Source organism: Acartia tonsa, chromosome 5, assembly GCF_053477335.1.
Source record: "Acartia tonsa isolate MP-2025a chromosome 5, ASM5347733v1, whole genome shotgun sequence".
NCBI lineage: Eukaryota > Metazoa > Arthropoda > Copepoda > Calanoida > Acartiidae > Acartia > Acartia tonsa.
In genome coordinates, this window is record NC_137264.1 from 4,917,332 (window position 1) to 4,939,438 (window position 22,107).

The 22,107-nt window shown below is 29.4% G+C and overlaps 2 protein-coding genes across 2 annotated transcripts; one reads left to right on the forward strand and one right to left on the reverse strand.

Annotated features, from left to right (window-relative positions):
- The first annotated feature begins 2,789 nt into the window (after positions 1-2,789).
- On the forward strand, positions 2,790-10,967 carry LOC145318586 (uncharacterized). The gene is made up of 6 exons (XM_080159968.1): positions 2,790-2,859; positions 3,129-3,218; positions 3,815-3,881; positions 8,012-8,097; positions 9,527-9,657; positions 10,235-10,967. The coding sequence occupies exons 1-6, from the start codon at positions 2,804-2,806 to the stop codon at positions 10,294-10,296; spliced, it is 492 nt and encodes a 163-aa protein (XP_080016094.1). The 5' UTR covers positions 2,790-2,803; the 3' UTR covers positions 10,297-10,967.
- Positions 10,968-11,087: 120 nt separating this feature from the next.
- LOC145318587 (uncharacterized) lies at positions 11,088-21,358 on the reverse strand. Its single transcript, XM_080159971.1, has 5 exons — positions 21,262-21,358; positions 16,405-16,497; positions 15,971-16,075; positions 11,923-12,068; positions 11,088-11,501 (listed from the first exon to the last, which is right to left on the reverse strand). The coding sequence occupies exons 1-5, from the start codon at positions 21,321-21,323 to the stop codon at positions 11,440-11,442; spliced, it is 468 nt and encodes a 155-aa protein (XP_080016097.1). The 5' UTR covers positions 21,324-21,358; the 3' UTR covers positions 11,088-11,439.
- Between the last annotated feature and the right edge of the window lie 749 nt (positions 21,359-22,107).

Here is a 22,107-nt window from a genome sequence, read left to right on the forward strand (position 1 = left end):
CAAAAAATAATATACTATACATAGGACCTATTAAAAAAATCTACAATAAAAAATTAAATATTTTTTCCAAATTTTAAAAGAAAATCTATCTACTTGGTGATACGTGGGTTGATGAATAAAGAGGATGCCCTGGCTCGCTTCAAGTTTCCAGAGCTATAAGCCAGAAAACATATGGAGCAAATATTTGGAAACCGTGACACTGTTTAAAATTCACTTTTTTTGTTTTTGGATACATAAATTGTTCATTGATTTAATGTATAATTTGTTTTCTCGTATTCATTCGAATCTGGTGGATAGGAACCGGTTCTCATCCATACGAAAAAACTATGTCTAGCATCGTATTATAAACCGCTTTCTACGAATATAAAAATGTACAATCATAAGATTAAAACCAGTTTTTTTAGCCCGTGCCTTCGGCACCTCGGGGCCAAACAAACTGGTTTTAATCATATAATTGTACATTCTATATCCGCGGAAAGCCGTTTATAATACGATGCGAGAAATAACTATTCTCTTTGTTTGAATAATAAATTTAATAAATACCTACATAGTTATATTTTTGTAACATTCGCTGTTTTGTAATTTCGCTGTTTTTTAACATTCACTGTTTTATAATTTTGCTGTTTTGTAACATTCGCCATTTTGTAATTTCGCCGTTCTGTTTCTTGCCGTTTTGTATTCACTTCGTTGTAATCCATGATTGATTTTTATTTTCTAAATCAAAAATAAAATTTCCATCTGCCTAACTTGAGAAAGGAACGAAAAATTAACATTTAGTGCGCTTCAATGCATAGTAAACAATTTATAAAGTAATTATATCATGAAATATCATATAAAACTGCAGATTCCATTTATTGTCAATAGTTGAGCAGCTTTAACATATCATAAAATGACACATCAACATGTATTAGATCTCCCTAAAGATTATTTTTTTGGCCTTTTTAAGGAATCTTTAAAAAAATTTTACCTCCTTTTTTCGGTGGAGAAACTTTTCTGAACAAAATTTTATACTTTTTAGTATAAAGAATCAGCAAAATAAAACACCAGGTTACATTGGCAGTTTTATATAGTATTTTTTTTTTAGGGATGATTGATAATCAAAATTTAGTTTTTTTTGGAATTTCGTTTTTTTTCAGTCGTGTTCTATTTGCTGTTAGAAAATGTTTTGTCTTTTTAATGATTTTATGATGTAAACTATACGGGTTTAAATTATTTAGTTTTTATTAGAATAAGGTTGAACTCTGCCTTTACCATGGATTGAAATGAATTTGATATTTATATGAAAGAATTTTTTTCATTTCAAGCAATTTTTTCATAAAATAATCATGTAATTGGATTATCACTATCTTTCATGAAAAGCAATTGACAGCTCTGTAGTGTGTTACCACTTTTTTGATCAGAATTTAAAATGAAAAAACAATTTCTCACCATTATAGCAAATTCAGAAAAATATGCATTTTGTAAAAAAGCAATTTTTAAAATTTGCATTAATTTCAATACTGATTTTTAAGGCAATGCATCTATGACTAACCTAAGATTTTCACTGAAAATACACTGAAAGAAATTAAAGAAGATTGTTTTGTTTTATGCAATCAACCGGCAATCACTCAATCAATCACTCAATCCTATGTTTTTAAAGGGGTTATTATATTTTGGCAAAATATTCTAACAAAATAAGGATGATATAATAGTGAAACATAAAGATAATTTTTTTGCAAGGGACTGTTAACATTATGCCTTGAATTGCTGTACAGTTAATACCAAATAATACTACACAGTTATTTAACATTTTTAACATTATTTTAGCCTGAATTTAATATGTGAATTTTAATGCTCAGAATTTTGAAAGCTATGACAAAAAATATTGTCCATAGTAATCTTTTGATAATACCCATGTATAAAAAAATGGTCTTGTCAACTGTTGAACAACATTCTAGTTTGGTGGCCCCAGGGGGCCTAACGCACGTACCAAATAGAACTCCTTTAAGATTTTTATTTTATTATTTGATAGATTATTCTTGACATAAAATGTTTCTGCTCTTACCTGGATAAACCAGCAAAGTCTGTTGATGTCCTAGTGCTAGGTCTCGAGCTCGTGCTCTGGAGAGATGTTTAGTTATTGTTTGAACATGAATTAAATTAACCAAAATCAAAATTTGAACAAAAATTGAAGGGTTTATAATTAAAATTGTGAGCGATTGTTTTTTTACTCTACACTCTTAATTATTTGTTGTTATTGGGATAAAATCTTTTCTATAATAAAGGTCGGACTGTCCTCCCGTACGCCCGTCCGTCACAGACTGTTAGTTCTTTTCTTTAATTCAAATAGGTTAGAATTGTCCTATCGATTCCAATTTTCATGGTGATTTCTGTAGTAGTTAGATACTATTTAGAAAGCGTAGCAACTCTATAATCGCTACCAGAATGTCCGTACATACATTTTAAACATGTTGAATTTTATTTTTTAACAAAAAAAATTTATGTGATAAAATTATCCGCTTGATCTGATTTTAGGAATGCTGATTCCTAGGACAACAAAGTACAATGTTATAGCGAAGCATCTCTATAATCAGGTCCAAAAAATGTATGTACGACCTTAAACAATATCCTGTATTTAAGCAGTTTCTCAACAAGTTGTTTCGACTTTTTTACATTTATTTTCTGTTATTCAATTCTGACACTCTACAAGAATGTTCGTTTGTCCTACTTTTTCAGAGCTTCGCTTTAATGGATGTTGTCATCCCTGTTTTTTTTAATGATTCTAGCAATATTGTTTCTCTTTCAGAAACTATTACTGATAAAAATGATATTTTCCTTGGTAATCTTTTCTGTTTTGGCTATAGTAAGCGCTAGTAACAGGTAATATTGGGTTTATTTGTTTTATAGGTTTTTTAGATATGACAGTGGACCAAATAATGCCATTTCTCACGGTCATGCGTCATGTTGGAAGGGTGAGGCAAATTTCAGATCCAAGATTCGCGATTTGAGAAGTTTTAGGCTTTTTTAGCTAGTAGTAAATATTGAGTTAGGATGAGGAAACACCTAGGAAACTGTGTACACATTCGGAAATTCAAATTCAGCTCATCCTGATTCTTGATTTGTATTTTTAAATATATTTTTAATTACAGGGATCCTAGATTTTTCCTGATATCCGATAAAACAGACATTGTGGTAAAGACAACAACTTCAACTTTGTCAACTGTCTCCTCTTGCTATCAGTAAGTAACTAAAATTATTATCTTGCAAAGCTTGTTCCTTGAACCATATTTTCCCAAAACTGTCTGCATGTCTATCTAAACTTGTGTTTTCCATTATTTTTTTTTTGTTAGCTAATACTGCCCAAAGTTCTTTACTAATCATCAAAGAATAATAATTCTTGCTAACCATATATAAACTCATCTCAATAAATAAAACAACTCAATTAGAAGTTTAACCACAGTGCGTTCAAAGGTGCTTTGACTTTTGTGTCAGAACCTAAATTGGGATTAAGTTTTCTTCATAAAACCACTCCTGAAGTTGTTACAGGGCCATTTTTATCAGTTGCTTTGTTAAGGTCACGGAAATTCAGCCTTAAATAAGTCATATACAAAGAGGTTTTATGAAAACTTTCATAAATGCAAAGTTGTTCAAAATTTAAAGTAAATGATCTTTGCTTTTCTTGTCATGATTGTGCGGTAACTCCTAGGGGATGAAAATTTCAAATCTAATTTTCTCAAAAACGGCTGCATTTTAGATTTTATTGAAAAGACAAATTAAGATGTAAAATGATACAAAGAATTTAGATATGCAATCGGTTTTTTGATATATTTTTTAGTATTGCGACTTTGAACACTGTCGCAGCATCCTGCTCTGGAAGAAGGAAAAGATCAGCTGTCATAGAGGTAAGTTGTAAAAAAGGATGACAAAATCCATAAAAGCAAAGCTCTAAAACAGAGGACAAACCAACATTAACAATTGTAGCTTGTCAGAACTGAATAATCAGAATATAACTGTATAAGAGTCCAAGCAAAATTGTTAGTAAATTGGTTGAAAATCAGCTTGATACAGGATAATGTTTATGGACATATTAAAAATTTTATTACTTGATTATAGAGATGCCTCGCTTAAAACAAAGTACTTTGTTGTCCCAGGAATCAATATACCAAAATCAGATCAATCGACTATTTAGATCACATAAATATTTGTTGTTAAAAAGTGGAAAAATTAAACATGTTTAAAAAAAATCAACATGATAACAGTGGACGTTTGGACATTATAGTAATGATTATAAAGATGCTACGCTTTCTTAATCATACCTAACTACTAAAGGAATCACCATGCAAAGTTCGAAATCGATAAGACAATTCTAACATGCCTAAATTAACGAAAAAGCTATCCGTTCCAGACGTACGGACGGACCAACCCTAATTATAGAAAAGCTTCGCTTTTAATATTAAAATTTTTACATTTGCGTTACATTTCTTACAGTCAGCTTCATATTAAATTGTTACAAAGGGGTGAATTTTAAGCTAAAGGTTCGAAACTGTGCTGAATTTAGGGATTATTTTCATAAATGATTGATATAAGATCCAGTGGCGAGCACACTGTTTTGATTAGGTGAAGGGGAGATGCGCAACCGAAAATTTTGACACCTATTTAAGACCTTTTTAATTTAAACCTTTCTTTAAAAAATCGAGAAGGGGAGGGGGGTTGAGTTTTGACATGGGATGATGTTTATGGACATACTTACATTTTTAGGACATGATTAATGATTATAGAGTTGCTTCGCTTATAATATTGTACTTTGTTGTCCTAGATCAGTATAACAAAAATCAGATCAATCGGGTAATTAGATCACATAAAAAATTTTTGTTAATAAGTGGAAAAATTAAACATGTTTAAACTGGACGTACGGACACTCTGGTAACGATTATAGAGTTGCTACGCTTTCTAAATTGTACCCAACTACTACAGGGAACACCATGCAAAGGTTAAAATCTATATGTTAATTCTAACATGCCTAAATTAACAAAAAAAAAACTATCCGGTCCGGACGGACGGACCGACCCTAATTATAGAAAAGCTTCGCTTTTAAAAAGAGAAAAAAGGAGATTAAATCATTTCCAGTATGGCTTCGAAAAAGATTGATATCAGCTTGATTAGGACCAATTCTCTGCAATACTGAAAATTATGCATAGCATCGTATTACATATATTTTTTTACGAATATTAAAATAAAAATCAGTTTAATCTTATAAATTTGTATTTGATAGCCGCAGAAAGCTGTCTATATTACTATTTGATAAATAACTATTATAGCTTGATAGTTTAGGAAAAAGGTGAAATAATTTTTCCTTTACCTGTAATCAAAGATATAAGGGGGAGGGGAGGGGGGGGGGGGTATAATGCAGCCATCTCGTATCAATGCGCAAATAGTACTTCAGGATGAAATTTGGAATGAGTAGTCCTTGATAGGTCTATTTTTCCTAAATTGAATAAAAAAGTTGGAAAAGTAACGGCTTGTGGCTCAGCTGTTTAGCCAGTTTTGGGCTATTGTCAGGGCAAATCCATAAGTAATTACGTAGGAATCAACTTTTTAAATGTTATTTTTACATTATTTCGTATTAAAATGATACTCTTGGTATTTTATAGCTTCTACAAGCCGTTTTAGTCGGTTCTAGATGTTAAGCAGCTGGTACAAGAAATTTTCAAAAAGTTTAGTTGTATTATTATTGATAACTTTGCCCTAACAAAAGCCCAAAAACGGATAGACGGTTGAGCTGGCAGCCGCTAGCCATTACTTTTCCAACTTTTTATTTGATCTAGGGAAAATAGACCTACTCAAGTTTTATAACAAAATTCGGATTCGGAGTGCCATTTGCGCATTGATTACGAGATGGTTTCATTACCCCCCCCCCCTTCTTTATTACATAATTATTAAAGAATCGCAGCAACAACGAGCTAAAAAAATGCTTTGTAAACTTTTCTTAATGTTTAAACTTAGGTTTTGTTACTGAAGTTTTTTAACCCTTATTTCACAGAAAAGTGTAATCTAGATATATATTTCTTAAATTAACCCTTAACAGTTTTGCCCCTTGCCGCACCTTAAACCCCCCCCCCCCCCATTATCTCAGTTCCTATTAAAGTTAGAGGGCTAAAAAAAATTCTGATTGATAATGAGTTTCCGACCTTAAGAAAGTCAAAGTCAAATTTCGCTTCCTTCACCTTTTTATTTAACAACCTTTGTTTTTAGGTCCTTTTTTACTTAAAAATTTCAACAAACACCCCCTCCCCTCGACCGTTAGTGGTTAAATGCATTTATTACTATCTTACATCAGATTTTCATGTTCTCTAATAAAGTGAAACATAGAGCGGGCTAAAATAACGATTCCCTACCTCCACCCCCTTTACCACAACCCCTTCACTCCAACTGAATAAACAAACTGGCCATTGATGACAGTTTTCCCCCTGTCATAATATCCATGTATATTATTCTACATCCATTCTTATTTCCATTTCTATTAAGTAACTCTATTTCACCTAACCTGAATAAGAAGTTTTCTTCATTAAAGGGTATGGGAAGCTAATACCAATCTTTAGCATCCATGTAGAAGCTTTAACTTAATACAATATCATTGGCCACTTACATTTTTGTTATACTATATGTTTTTCTATAGAGCAATTATAGATTTTCTTTTTAGTACCAATATTACTATTTAACCCTTACAGATCGGGGGGTGGGGATAAATCAGCCTCCCCGCCCCCCTCTAGTCTTTTCAATGTCATTTTTTGTAGTCAAGATAGAGAGCTGTGACTACATGGCTTTTTCAGTTTAGTAATTATTTGTCGGCAAGAGTTGATTTTATAAGAATATCTGGTCTGTATCGGTCGTGGTGTCCGGTCAAAGTCGGTTAGTTGGCATCAAAATTTAATAAAATTCTAAATAAATCTTAATTTCTACATTATGACTTTGTGTATAAGGTAGAGACCTAAATTTTTTTTGTGAATACTTAAATATCAATGAACATCTGAGAAAAGTGGTGTTATGACCGTTTGACCGTTCCATGACCGATTTTATGACCGATTTTTTGTCCAGCTTTTACTATAGACATATAGCATGAATATTGTGGCTTTTATTACAGCTAGAGACCTAAAAAAAATTTGTGGTAAATCCTTGAGCAATAATCAACTTGCGTGAATAGTAAGATCATGACCGTTTGACCACTTCTTGACCAATTTTCAATTTCCTACCTGTAATTTTTCCGTTTGTAAGCTGCCAGCTACCGAATTTCAAAATAGCTTTAGACCAGCCAAAATTTTTATCTAGTCTTCTATTGTGATAAGATATTGATAAAAATATTAATTGGCGCCGCCAACCGCCGTAACCGCTGAAAATGGCGGTTTTCATTATTTGCCGTTTTCTGATTAAAAGATTAAATTAGAGAAGGGTTTTAAAATTTTCAGGTCTATATTCAATTAGGATGAAAGTAAAGTTGAGTATTACCAATCTAGACTAAGGCAATATAAAATGGATAAAAATTGAAGCTAGCTTGACTTTTTTTTTCAAAGAATGTGTCATAACTTTTGTGATTTTGAGTTAACCCATTTGTGACGAGCTCCCAAAGTTTTAAATCACCGGGGATCAACAAAATAGATTTTTTTAACAATTACTCAACAGAATTCAAAAGAAAGGTGTCAAATTAAAGATCTTACTATTTTTGTTCATAATGGCAATTTTCTTTTTTTTTGCGTTTTAGCACCTTAAAACCAACTTAATTTTTAAGAAAAACTTAAATTACTTAAAAAGTAAGAGGTCTACAAAAAAATGATTGCATATCTAAATTCAATGGATCATTTTACATTTACTACTTACTGAAAACAACGACTTGCTATTTTTTTTAAAAATCACAAAAGCTAGGACATGTTTTTTACACCAGCACCAAGAGTTGATGAATTACTAAATAAACTAATGAAGAATTGCATAAGGACAGAAATACGGAAAACACATCTCTACTAAAGTCAATTTATCACAGAAAAGATGGAATGAAATCTTGGAGGAAGAAGCCCTGAGCGAGGAAATTATTGTGGAGCCAAGATCAATTGTGCCGTCAAAATTAAGGTAATTTGCATATCTTTCGGCAAAATGATATCTATAAAAATCGTGTTTTAACCCTTACTGTTTTTGTTTTTTTGAGGGGAGGGGGGAGAGTCAGAGGGGGTATAAGGGTGGCTTTTTTTCTTTCTCATTTTAAATTTAAAATTCTGGAGATTTTACTTAACCAAGAGTTGAATGAATTGATATCTCGAATACCTAGCAAACCTGGCAGGGTCATCAAGGTAAAGAGGTAAGGTCATCAAGGTAAAGAGCAAAAATATTTGATTTAATTTAAAAAGCTTTGTATGTATTCAAAATACTGTATATGGACATTAAAAACAATATAAACTTTTGGTATCTATAGTCCAAGTCAACTACAGGTTCCAGGTGTGATCTTGCAGATCTTAATCCTTTGGGTAACCAGGGATAAGGGTTGGGAAACGTAGGAAAATATTATTTCAGGCCTATTTCAAGCCTAGGCCTAATAAACCAGTTTTGGGATGGCGCAGTGGTTCGTCCTAAACGCTAATGAAAAAGCTGTGTGTGTGTGTGTAGATAAAGTATAGAATCAAATTCAGGTAGCTAGTTTAAAGTAAAAAACATAACTTTTTATAAACCTATATATTAATGGCTTTTGTTAAAATGAAGTTTTTCCTCTCCCAAAATTTTTTTATTTTTTACTTTGGTAATTTGAACTGTCAGAAAGCTATCATTGGGTTTCCCTCCGACAGATTTTAGTTTGTATTATTTGCATTTTTATTAATGAGTAAAAATTTTATTTGAAAATTTCATTGCTAATTAAAATTCAAAATAAATAAATAAATATACACTTGGGTAACATTCTATCAAGTTCTTTGGATACTATAATGTAATGATATATCTGTACTGTGATGTATTGTACAAAAATTAGGGTTAAGGTGTTGTATCAATTCCGTATTAAATTTTTAAAATTCAAAATACAACATCTAATTTATAAACTACCAAATGAAAATTCGTAGCTACCTTCTTTCCAAAAAAATAATCCCGTTATTTTTGTTTTTTCTATATGGCCCTTTTTTAATGTTTAACTCTAAGCAGATTTAATAATTAAACTAATGTGATCTAACACAATTTATATTTATTTTTTCGTAGCAGACAAATCATTATTTTTTCTAGAATTGTCTGCTTCTAAAAGTTGCATGATCCCTTTCAAAACCAGGCCGAGACCTAATTTATGGCCAGGTTTCCTATCCCTTATCCCTGCGGGTAACCAGCAAACTTTGAATGGTTTCTGTGACCACCATCCTTTAGCTAGAGAAATCAAACTTGAAACTTGCCTACATAATACATAACAATTTTGTGAAATACACTTCCGTTAGGTTAGATAAAGGTCTGAAAGGGGGCCCGACTGTTAAGGGTTTAAGTTAAATTTTAAGACTACTTATTAAAGTTGCAATATTTTTAATTTGTTTAGTTTTGATGAGAAGAAGATTGACTCCAGCATTGATGAAAGAAAAAGAGACCCTAGATTCAATATTTTGTATTGGATGACCACAACATCTTATTCTACATCCTACTCTACTTCCACCTCGAGTAGCTATACAGGTAAAATTTATTTTTTTCACCTAATTTTATTTCTGTGTCATCGTTTGTTCCAATAGATCTCACTGTTACAGCAAGAATTGGTTTAGGTTAAAAACAACCCCATAACATAAATATGTATATAGAAAGACATATTTACTATCTGTAATCCTACAAACCTATTTCAGAAGTCTATCTTAGATAAGAGCTGAAAGATTGTCAGTACCAATAGACAGTCAGACATTGTGATTTATAGAGTAGACATGCTTTTGCCAACAAAGTTTGCAACAACAAAATAAGTCTTCTATCTCAAATAGCATGAGAGATAAACACATTGATACATTATAAATGTGATGTCCTCCAGAACATTGCAGGCAGACTGACACAAGTTAGATATCGAGTAGATGCTCATTGATCAGGATATTTTTCACCAAAATCAGTCGTCTATCAATAGTAGCATTCGAGTAAATCATATTTTCTAAAATAAATCTAAAGACCATTAAATTACGACCAATAAACCAGATTACCTAGTACGTCTAAATTATATCATCAAAAATTTGTTGTTATGAAAAAATTTATTACCATAATAATTTTTTTTCAGCTACCTATTCTGTTTCCTTGGTTACCTGTTCACCCACTGGACTTCTGGCTTTCTGTGGGTAAAAGGATGAAATCCAGGAATATGATACATATTTGAATATTTTTATTTTCTTACAGCAATGACTCTACATTTAATTTCTTTCTGATGGAATAAAATTGGTTCTTTGCCATACTATAAAAAGCACTAATTGTATTGGATAGTAATCAAATATCCCCACAAAATAAAATAAAATTTATTATGTAGATGCCCTGTTTGGATTGAAAGAGATGCCATCTTTGTAGTACATTTGTTAGGGGTTAGTTGTTTATAATCTAGAATAATTAGAGTGGGAAAATTATCTACAAAATTCTTCTTTGGCTGACTTTAGGCACATGCCAACAAACAAAGCTTAAAATAATGATTTCACTCTTTTGGTAAATTTCTTCAACACAATACAATACCTGATTTTTAAGTATGGTTTAGAACTGGTTCTAATTCAGAGCCCTATTGGAAATAAATAAATTTGCTAAAGAGTTATTTTATCTTTTATTGTAATTAAAAGTATATTTTCATACATTGATATGATAATATGATTTTTTTGTGCAAATTATGAACTCTTTACACTTGAAATATTGCAGTATTCTGTTTTCCTTCTCTAATGCTTTATGATTTATTCTTAATTAATAAACATTGTATTTATATGTTACAGTTATATTTTCAAAGTTTAAATTTTCAAAATATATTCCTTTAAAACCTATATAGTATTTTTTTAGGTAATTAAAAAAAAATATAAGCCTTGTTGTTAATTTAGGTTTCTCGTACATCCAGAATGAGGTGAGGGGATTGGGTAAGTGGGTTGGAAGGGATAGTTTTTTTAGCCTGCTACAAGTTTCTCTAGTAGGATCCAAGTAAAATTAAATTCATATATAAATATAAAATTGTAAAGAAAAAATAAACATTTTGAAACTCAAGAACTTATACGCATAATAATAAATAGGGGCCACAGCAGAGCCTTCATTAACTCATTGAAATAATAGCAAAAAACACTAAAATTATATAAAACATCCATAATTATTGCATTTTTATTTCCTAATATTTAAAACCAAATAAATTCAATCTCATATAAATAACAATCTCATAGCATATCAATGATACAATTTAACAATAACACAAATGATCAAAATTAGACTAAACAAGAAATTTGAAATTAGTTGTCACAATAAAGTTTAGCCACAATAATTTACTTGAATTGATGGAGTACAAGTAACTAGTGAAATTGTGTAGAAACCTAAATATAAAGTTTATAAAAAAGTTAATTTTATACTATCTATCTGAACTAATTTCAGCCTTTAGTTTATTAACCTATTGGGGTTGAAAGTTGTGTCCCAATATTCGATTCGATACTTGTTAAAAGAAACTCTTACTCTGATATTACAAATGTAATGAATTTATGAACATATTTAATCGGCCCGTTCATTTCCAATTTTTATGTTTTATTTATTAGTAGGAATTCTTTTCCTCTCTGCATTTATTTATGCTCCCCCCATCCCTTATAAAGAAATATTGGTAATATCCTCTTAGAATTTTTTTTTCAATTTTGAAAATTTGAGTACTAACCCCCCCCCCCCCACCCTCCGACAGCGAACAACTAAGAACTCTGAAAAATTGCAAAAAAAATTTCTAAGAGGATAACGGCGAAATATGTTTACCAGTATAGCTAGTTGAAGTTGAAGTAGATGTTGAAGTAGTAGTTGTTGTAGTTGTCATATAGTACCAGAAAAATTTTCCTTTTCTGTCAGAAACATTATCAACCTTAGTAGGTATTATTTCTGCTGAAATATAACCATCTTCTTTCCTGTATTAAAAAAAATATTTTTATTGGAACACTATTTGAGGCTGTGTGCCCTATTAGCCTGGCTCAGTATTTTGTATTGTAAAATGTAGAAAGATTATAAAGTGAACAGTTTAACAGGAGATTAAAACTATTTTTATAAAAGCAAAATATAATCTATGATTTCGGTTTTGAACCTCTATAAAAGAGAATAATGATTCCCCTCAATTGTTAATATTATCATGGCCGATATTTCTTCCAATATTCCAATTTTGGTCTCTCTTGGTAATGATAGCATTAAGGCCGATATGGTTTTTATAATATACCATTCCACTTTCAAGTGAGACAAAACTAGAATGGTGGTTTATTCTTTAAAAATCGACATAAAAGAAATTATGCATATTAATTTCTATATTATGTTAATCAAAAAAATGAATTTTGTAAAAGAAGTTGTATCAACTTTTTTGCTTTTTATTTAAGATAGCTAGCCGGTTCTTTCAGTAAGTAGTAGATGTAAAATTTTTCATAGAATTCAGATATGCAATCGGTTTTTTTGTAGACCTCTTATTTTTTAAGTAATTTAAGTTTTTTAAAAAAATAATTAAGTCGGTTTTAAGGTACTAAAACGCAACAAAATAAAAGAAGAAAATAGCCAGTATGAACAAAAATAGTAAGATCTTTAATTTGACACCTTACTTTTAAAATTCTGTTGAGTAATTGTTGAAAGAATCTATTTTTTTAACCTCGGTTTAATCAAAACATTAAACCTAAATATTTTCTCATACAGACATAAAAAATATGGGTTCATATATACCATTAGAATGAGAAAAATAATATGAATCCAATCTAAGCAAAATTGAAAAAGTTTAAAAAAATTGTAATAAAAAATAGAAAAAATAAAAAGTTTATTTTAAGAATTGTAACTACTAAACTAGCCAATCACAAATTGCAAAAATTGACGAATCGGGAAGCTTAACCTATAAAACTAACCTATAGAATTGCCAGGAAAAAAGGAGAACGTTCATACAATATATACAATAGATACTACAATAAATATAGTAATATTAAAGAACATGTAAAGAATGAAAAATTATGAACAAATATGCATCAGTCTGTTTATAAACTTCAAAACAATGCAGTTAAAAATACATTATTGTTTCTTGTGTTTAAAAAATATCTGCTACATTGCATTGTCTTTTGTTTAGGTTTGGTTCAGGTTTGGTTCAAGCTAACCCTTTAAAGCCGAAAATTATGATTCTTAAAATAAACTTATTTATTTTATTATAGTTTTATAAAACTTTTTCAATTTTGCTTAGAATAGATTCGTAATATTTTTCTGATTCTAAAGGTATATATGAACCCATGTCTTTTATGTCTGTTTGAGAAAATATTTAGGTCTAAAGTTTTTATTAAACTGAGGTTAAAAAAATAGATTTTTTCAATAATTACTCAACAGAATTTTAAAAGTAAGGTGTCAAATTAAAGATCTTACTATTTTTGTTCATACTGGCCATTTTCTTCTTTTATTTTGTTGCGTTTTAGTACCTTAAAACCGACTTAATTATTTTTTTTTAAAACTTAAATTACTTAAAAAATAAGAGGTCTACAAAAAAACCGATTGCATATCTGAATTCTATGAAAAATTTTACATCTACTACTTACTGAAAGAACCGGCTAGCTATCTTAAATAAAAAGCAAAAAAGTTGATACAACTTCTTTAAAAAAAACTAGTTTATACCATTATAATTATGTCAATTTAAATAAGGAAATCAATGTTTATTAGAACGGGTTCATATTGGAATTAGACAAAGCTGGAATATGCACCAGATAAAATCACTTGAAAAAATTTCTGACCACAAAAGAATAAAAAAAATAGTTTTAGAATACTTCTAATAAAAAATTTTCATAACTTGATTTTTTATAAGATTAAAAGTCAAAGACAACATACATATCAAAAGAGAAAAAAAAACTGTGCATTAATATTTCATACCTTTTTTTTCTTATTGATATTAATGTTAATATTTACTTGATAACTTAAGTAGAAAACAATTTAAAGTGATTAAGTTTTCAAAAAAAATTTTAATGAAATAAAAATTTGGGAATGACAAAATGGAGAAAAATGCCAAAACTTAAAAACGACCATACAAAAAAAAAGATAAGACTACAAATGCATACATTCTTTTTAGTAACCCTTATTAGTCAGGCAGGTGGTATTTGTTTGTGCATGTCCCCAATTTGATAAAGAATTTATGACTTTATGCCAGTCAAAGACATATTTTGCTTCCCTCGCATTTTATTTACCAACCTATGTTTTTAGCTCCTTTTTCCCAACAGAATTACAGCAAGGGCTGTAATTATCTTATTTTTGAAGCTAGATGAATATTTTTTCAGGAAATGTTAATTTTTATGTAGAAATATTAAATATATAAGAATATAAATTTAGACTGATACAGCTGCAGTCGTCGATCAGCCGGAAAATGGATGCAGATTATTATATTCATATTATTCAGATTATTATTTAATTTAAGGATGTACTACAATAGGATATTTTAGTATTATGGAAACAAGTAATAATTTGTTTAAGTCACAAAAATATTTTTGCTCTTTACCTGGATGTTTTACTAGAAAAAAAGGCTAAAAACTTGAGTATATCTTAAACTCTGACCAATCAAATCTGTATATATTGTAATCAAAATTAGTGTTAATTTCTTCATTAAAATATAGGTATAAAATACTGTGATGTAGTCAATCTATAATACAAAGTAGCTTGATGTCTGTCTGTCCGCCGTCTGTCCCTTAAGATCTTGATAACCACTGAACCGATTGGATTCTACTCTTCAGGGAATATATCTACTGGTCCTGTTGTGGTTTTAAGCTATTTTTTGGGGGGTGGGAACCTTCAACCCCCCTTCCCCCCCCCCAAAAAAAAAATTCCCTATTTTTTTTTTCAGGCAGTTAATTTAATATATGGTGGTTCTTGCACCAGATGCAGGGGCGTCCAAGCTTTTTTATTTGGGGGGTGGGGGGGGGGGTAAAATTTTAAAATAAAAATTTTTTTTTTTGGGGGGGGGGGGGGTAAAAATTGAAAATCCAAAATTTTGGGGGGGTATTCACCCCTTTACCCCCCCCCCCCCTTGGACGTCTATGACCAGATGTATTTAAATTTTGTTTACCGTAATTACTTGAGATAAATTTTAAATCATCCAGAGGTGTATTATACAGTGTGTTTTTATGAGAACTTTTTTGGAAGCAACTTAGATATTATAATTCAATGATTAATGGCTTATTTTCTTCGTTTTTTAGGACAATTAATAGAACAGCAAAAAAATATTTCAGTTTTTATTTAAAAAGAACAGTAAAATCAAAAATTCAAAACTTAGGTGTCAACATCTAAGAAAAAAGGTTTTAGTGCAAAACTGAATATTTTTATGTTGTTCTATTAATTGTTTTAAAAATGAAGAAAATAAGCCATTAATCATCAAATTCTGATAACTATAAGTGGTAAATAATTGCTTTCAAAAAAGTTCTCATAAAAAAAATACACTGTATTTATAAAAATCATATGCATGTTCCTGCTTTGGTTTCAGATAAAAAATGTCAAAAATCGACCCACCATAAAATGGTACGTCTCCATTGAAATTGGAATTGTACATTACAAAAATCATATCGGTCATGATGATGATATATTTAGTATTTAGTATTTACCAAGAGAGGGAAAATGGAATCATATATTACTTTTTTTTATAATGACAAAACTGTAATCATAGAATATATTTATATTTTTATAGAAAAGATTTTACTCTTCTAACTGGTGAAGATGGTGTTGGAGTAAAGAAAAATGGTTTAATTGCACTCCTTTTAAAATCGAAGGAGGTTATAGTAAAAACAAAAAGACAAACACTATTAAAAATCATTTTTGGTACTACCTTGTTATTTTTGAAGATGATATATTTTCATCATTAAATCTTAGTGATTTTCTTTTTCTTGAGCTTGGACAATCCTTTGTAATATCGGGCCTAGCAGCATTATCTCTACAAAACAGATAATTTTGGTTTTGGCAAGAACAATATATAAAAATTAGTCTAATACCTTACATGAATTTAACCTTTCAAGATTGTATTAATTGTTTTATAATAAGTCATTAATAAAATAATTCTAAAGTATGCATTAGTTATATTACTTATAACTATTATAAATAAGATCCCATTTTAAAAGGAACTTGCTTTCTACAAATAACTAGAAAATCTAACATTAGATATTGTAATATATGTTTAAGAAAATATGAGAATTATTGACATTGGTAAATTCTACGTATTCTAAACTAAAGCTTGAATAAAAAAAATATTTTCTTTGAACTCACACATAGAAGCAAGTTGATAAAGTGTTAAGAACTGAAGTTGTTGTTGACACAGTTGTTGATGTTGTAGATGATACCAGGAAAAACTTGGGATCCCTTAATATATATAAATTTTTGTAATGTTTATGCCTACAACTAGGTAGCCAGTAGAGATAGTGAGATGAATTTTTTTGGTCAGCAGAAGAATTAAATTCGAAAAAGTAAATTTTGAGTAACAAAATTAATTCTTATCATTTACCATAATCAACTATACATACATGGCATTCGGACTGCCTTTCAGCAGGTTATTGGCTATCCTTATATTTTTCACATATATCCCTTTATCTTTGGTGCTTTTGGTCCGATCTTTAAAAAAATTTAAATATTAGTATTAAATTAAATTTTCCATGGTTCAAAGGAATTTGGGAGAATATTGGCTATTTGTGTTTATTTTCTCTAAAAAATCTATTCTTGATCTTAACATATACTCTTTAAATCTTCTTACGTATGTATTCCAATCCAAGAGTTTTTTGTGCTTTTCTACTTATGGATGTTGTCATCCTTGTTAATTTGTAATAGCTTTGACTGGAAAGAGAAAAACTTGTAAAGTAATTTTTTAAAAATCAAAAGCATATAAAGGGTGTTTAAAAAAACCGATCGCTTCACTCTTTTCAATATAAACCCTACAATTTTGGTCAAAAACTAACAAAATATGACCCAATTCATGTCCAAGCAATGTCAATGTAAAAATACTATTGAATTTTGATTTCTACTCACCTCTCCTGAGCACTACAGCTTGAATCCTAGCCCTTGTGGAGAATTTTTTTCTTACATAGAGAGTGCATATTTTATTAAAAATATTCACAGTTTTGTATTTTTAAAAAAAGAATTAATTGTCTAAAGTACTTGAAATCTTGAAGATAGACCCCATAATGTTCAGAGTTTTTGATGGGGCATATAAAGACCTTTCTATAGACGCCTTAAACAGATTTCTAACTCAATCCTTGCCAATTTGGCATCAATAAGACAGACCCATCAAACATTGGGACATGACGGCTCTGTCTTTAAAGGGCGAATATAGGTTTGATATAACATGAGCTTATTTCAAAGGTGCCATTATATAGATTATAAATAATTTAAGGATATTGACATATATAATTGTATAAGTCTGTTTATAGCTTAAAACCTTTCTAACTCAAGATAATATTATGTAATAAGTGTGGTTCCCTAAGAACTCAATTACCCTAGCATCACACAAGGCTTCGTAGCAAGGTTGAATTAAAAAGCTTTCGTTAAAGGATAGTCGTAATAACGTGGAAACCAATTAATCAGGGGTAAATATACCCATCTTACCTTAATACAAATTATATAAAGTAAAATATTTAAAAGTTTAAAAAAACATCAAATAATGTAAAAAGTAAAAAAAAAATAATTGATAAAATTTTCTTGGAGGAAGAATGATTTCAAATCCCTGTTTTTTTAAGGTTCGTGTGTGTGTGTGTTAAAATTGCGTACATCAGGGTTTTTATATTTTCCAGAATTAACCAATGATCTTTGTACAGAAAATAAACTTTAAGACGTATTATTTACCCTAGTCAAAACTATTAAAGCACTTTTACGCAAATTATTTCTACGCTTTTTAAAAATTGAATTAAAGAGTATATAATCTAAAATAATAAACATTTAAATTATCATTTAAGATGCGTGCCATTGTAATAGTCAATCAAACTTAAGCAAAATAGTCAAAAAAAGTCTTGTAAAGGGCTAAAATAAACCGTTTGTCGTCAATCTCATTTATCATATGTTCAATTGAAACAGAAAATTGCAAAATCTACTTAAGGATTTTTTTGAATTTTTAAATTTGGCATAGATATTCTAAAAGTATGAAATGGCACCTTTCATATAAGCTCATATCATATCGAGCCTATATTCGCCCTTTAAAGAAAGAACGGTCTTAAGTACTTAAAATCTTGTAGATAGACCCCATAATGTTTAGAATTTTGATAAAGCATGCCAAGATCTTTCTATAGACTCCTTAGCCAGGTTTCTTACACAATCTCAGCCATTTTGGCATCAAAAAGAAAGATCTGTCAAACATCAAGGTCTAGAGAACCTTTCATGTCTCAATGTTTGATTGGTCTGTCTTTTTTTATGCCAAATTGGCTAGGATTGAGTTAGAAACCTGGTTAAGGTGTCTATAGAAAGGTCTTTACATGCCCCATCATAAACTCTGAACAGTATGGGGTCTATCTACACGATTTATAGTATTTAAGACGATTTGTTGATTTTTAATCTCCATGTGAGGAAAAATTCTCTACAAGGGCTAGGACTCGAGCTGTAGTGCTCAGGAGAGGTAAGTAGAAATCAAAATTAATAATATTTTCTAATTGTCATTGCTTCGACATGATTTGGGTCATTTTTTGTTAGTTTTGACTAAAACTGTAGGGTTTATATTGAAAAGAGTGAAGCAATAATTTTTTTTAACACCCTTTATCTTTATGCCAAACATATTCAGAGTGGTTCTAACCTTGCAGGACCGTGTTTAACCTAACTTACCTAATCACTATTATGATAACTTTCCTCTTAAATCATCCCCACCTCATTGATATCCTTTTTACTAAATAAGTTAAAAGGACTTGAGGAGATTGGACTGCATTAATCACTACAAACAATACTGGAGAAACATACTTTTCAAATAAAAACTCAAATTTAAGATGCTAAACATATGCAGAGTGGTTCTAACCTTGCAGGACCGTGTTTAACCTAACTTACCTAATCACTATTATGATTACTTTCTTCTTAAAGGGACTGTGAACGTAAATTTTTTTCACCTTAATATCAAATCTTAACATATCTCATTCATATTATCTCACAGATAGAGCAAAATGCGCTTTTGTTTGCTTAAAAAACGGCTTTTTCCGACGATTTTTATAAGGTACGGGGAAAGGAAGAAATTTTCCGTATTATATAAAATGTGCATTAAATTGCTTTTTTCTCCCATTATAGCTAAAATTAAACTTTTTCACATAGTTCTAGATTTTTCCTAACAGTTAAGCTGGCTTTTAACATAATCCTTGCTTTAATCCAATGTATAGTTACTTAGAAATTGATAAAATAAGCAATATTTTTTTATTGAAAACCAAATACAATAACAAAGCCAGAAACAGGTTTTTTATTAGTATCCAATTAACTTTAAATGGCCCATCTCTCGCCCACCTTTAATTACAAATTTGTAAATAATAAAGACGCAATATTTCTTTATAAACAGTCTGATAAAAGTGTAAACTAATTCTCCAAAGTGGGTTATTTATTGTTCAACACAATAAAAAAGGATATTATTATTTTATACAAGGATGACAGTATACATATTTAATGTTTTAATTATGCTTGTTTTTTAGGTCCTTCTGGATAAATACAACAAGTTTCTAGATCTGAAGAAAGATTTACACAGATGTGAACCCAGAGTAGTTTCTCTAGAGGTAAAACATCGACAGTGCCCCATTCACCACCGTTGTTTTAGACAAATAGGGGTTTTTAGACTTTTGAAATATGCAAACAATTTGCTTTGAAATAGGTAAAATGTTTCTTTAAATAAATATTTTGTGATTACTGCATATAACATAATAATATCTTTGATCTTATATTCTATTTCAATACACCTATTATTTGATTTTTACAAATATTTTAAAATATTTAGCTTCAAACATTAAATAATTAGAGTTGGCTCGATATAACTATCTCCCTATTGGCTAGTTTTCTATATGCATATATATTTCTCAATAAATCTATTTTCCTCACCCGGCATTACTATTTAAACGGAAGTAAATATTTAATAATTTAAATGATCTTAAAAAGATCTTTTAAATTATATTTTTTTCTTTACATTACCATCACCAAAGGGTTTATTATAGGATTACAATTTTAGTTCAATATTTGAACACACAAAGTGTCGCCACAATCGAATTCTTTTAAAACAGAGTTTTCTTAAATTTATTATATCATAAATTTAAATTTTCTTTTTTATGATTAGAAATTAAATACCTCATAATAATGTAAATGGCAACATGAAATGAAAAAAATGAATTTGTTTTTGATAAAGTAAAATAATGGGTCTTATCGTTCTGGGCAATGAGAGTTTATTATGGATTATTGGAGCACTATGAGTTTCCAACGAATAGTCCTTGGAAAACTTGAGCTTGTTTATAGACATTTATTTCCTATATAGATCTGACATGGATCTTGAAGCAATTAAGCAGGCTGTTTTGTACAGGTTAAAAATTGGAAGATTTCATTAAATAAAAGTTATCGCAAATATACTTAGTAAATAACCTATGAGATTCAACCCCTTGTAGACAGTGAGGTATTTTTTTTGTCAATAATACGAATTTAAAATATGTCCTTATTACCTAATTACTACGTTATAAAAAAACGAATTGGCAATTTTATAGCATAAAATAAATCCTTAACAGTAAGTAAATTGTTTCAACAATATATGACAAGTTAAATATTCCTACAAACATTATAAGAAACAAAAACGTTCAGATTTTCCCTGTTTTTTCCTTTTTCCCTCTCAAAATACCATAAAATCAAGGCATTATTTCTGGATATTTTTGTGAATAGGACATTTTTGGTTGATCAGTGTAGTGAAATGTGCTTAGTAAATGTTAAGATTTGATAATCAGATGAGAAATTTTTACGTTCACACTCCCTTTCAGTCATCCCCACCCTATTGATATTATTTCTTATTAAATAAATTAAATATTGAGGGGATTGGACTGCATTAATCACTACAAACAATTCTGGAGGGACATACTTTTCAAAGGAAAACTCAAATTTAAGATGAATATTTTGTCATTAGTTTTTAATTTGTTAAAATATTACCTTTTTCCATGGGATAAAGTAGCAACCAATACACAAAGGAGTGCAACTCTTAAGACTTCCATTTTATTTTTTTAATTGGTAAAAATCTAAATTAATCAATATTTAATAATTTCTTTTAAATCTATTGAGTGGTCTTTTACAGCAGCCAATCTTTTTGTAAAACTTTGTTTTTAACTTATGTTGTATAAATAAAAAAACATTAATTAAAGAGCAAAGTCGAAAAATATTTTTCCAGGAATAGAAACAGGAGACTTATCATCCTTACATCCCTTTAACTAAAGTAAAAAGTTTAGCCTTGATAAATAAAGCGCAGAAAAGACAAGATAAAAAAATTAAAAGACTATCCCCAATTTATTTCACTTGTAGCTACCAATTATTCCGGACAAAAGAAATGAATTTGTTAGTAAATTAGAATCAAAATTTATTAAATATTCAGATTTGTCACAAAAAAATATCAAAAGTATCAAATAAAACTTTTCCCCTTTACTTAGCTTTTAGGCTGCAAATGCGTATGACTTTTACAGATTAATTAGAATTCTAATATATATTCTGAATATTCTGAATAATCTTTTGTAACTAATAGCATTTTCAGTTCCTGCATTTAAAATAAATTCTGTGCATATATATTTCTAAAGGAAAATTTACAAGTCATATTTGCAAACATTCAGATTTATTTTGCACACTTAACTTTTACACTATTTGCTCAGTCTAAATTGAATGATCATATTTTGTATTTTTAAAATTTTAGTTTTTTTGTTTTCAGTTTACTATTTTCTTTTTAGGTTTTCAAGTATATACAAATCTTTAATTATTGTATGGTAAATACAATGTGTTTTATTAAAAGTA

Coding starts and splice junctions, on each gene's coding strand:
- LOC145318586 (XM_080159968.1), top strand. CDS start 2,804: ATGATATTTTCCTTGGTAATCTTTTCTGTTTTGGCTATAGTAAGCGCT. Junction 3,882..8,011: donor AAAGATCAGCTGTCATAGAG/GTAAGTTGTAAA, acceptor AATTTATCACAG/AAAAGATGGAATGAAATCTT. Junction 9,658..10,234: donor CACCTCGAGTAGCTATACAG/GTAAAATTTATT, acceptor ATTTTTTTTCAG/CTACCTATTCTGTTTCCTTG.
- LOC145318587 (XM_080159971.1), bottom strand. CDS start 21,323: ATGGAAGTCTTAAGAGTTGCACTCCTTTGTGTATTGGTTGCTACTTTA. Junction 16,076..16,404: donor TTATCAACTTGCTTCTATGT/GTGAGTTCAAAG, acceptor TCTGTTTTGTAG/AGATAATGCTGCTAGGCCCG. Junction 11,502..11,922: donor AACTTCAACTAGCTATACTG/GTAAACATATTT, acceptor CTTTATATTTAG/GTTTCTACACAATTTCACTA.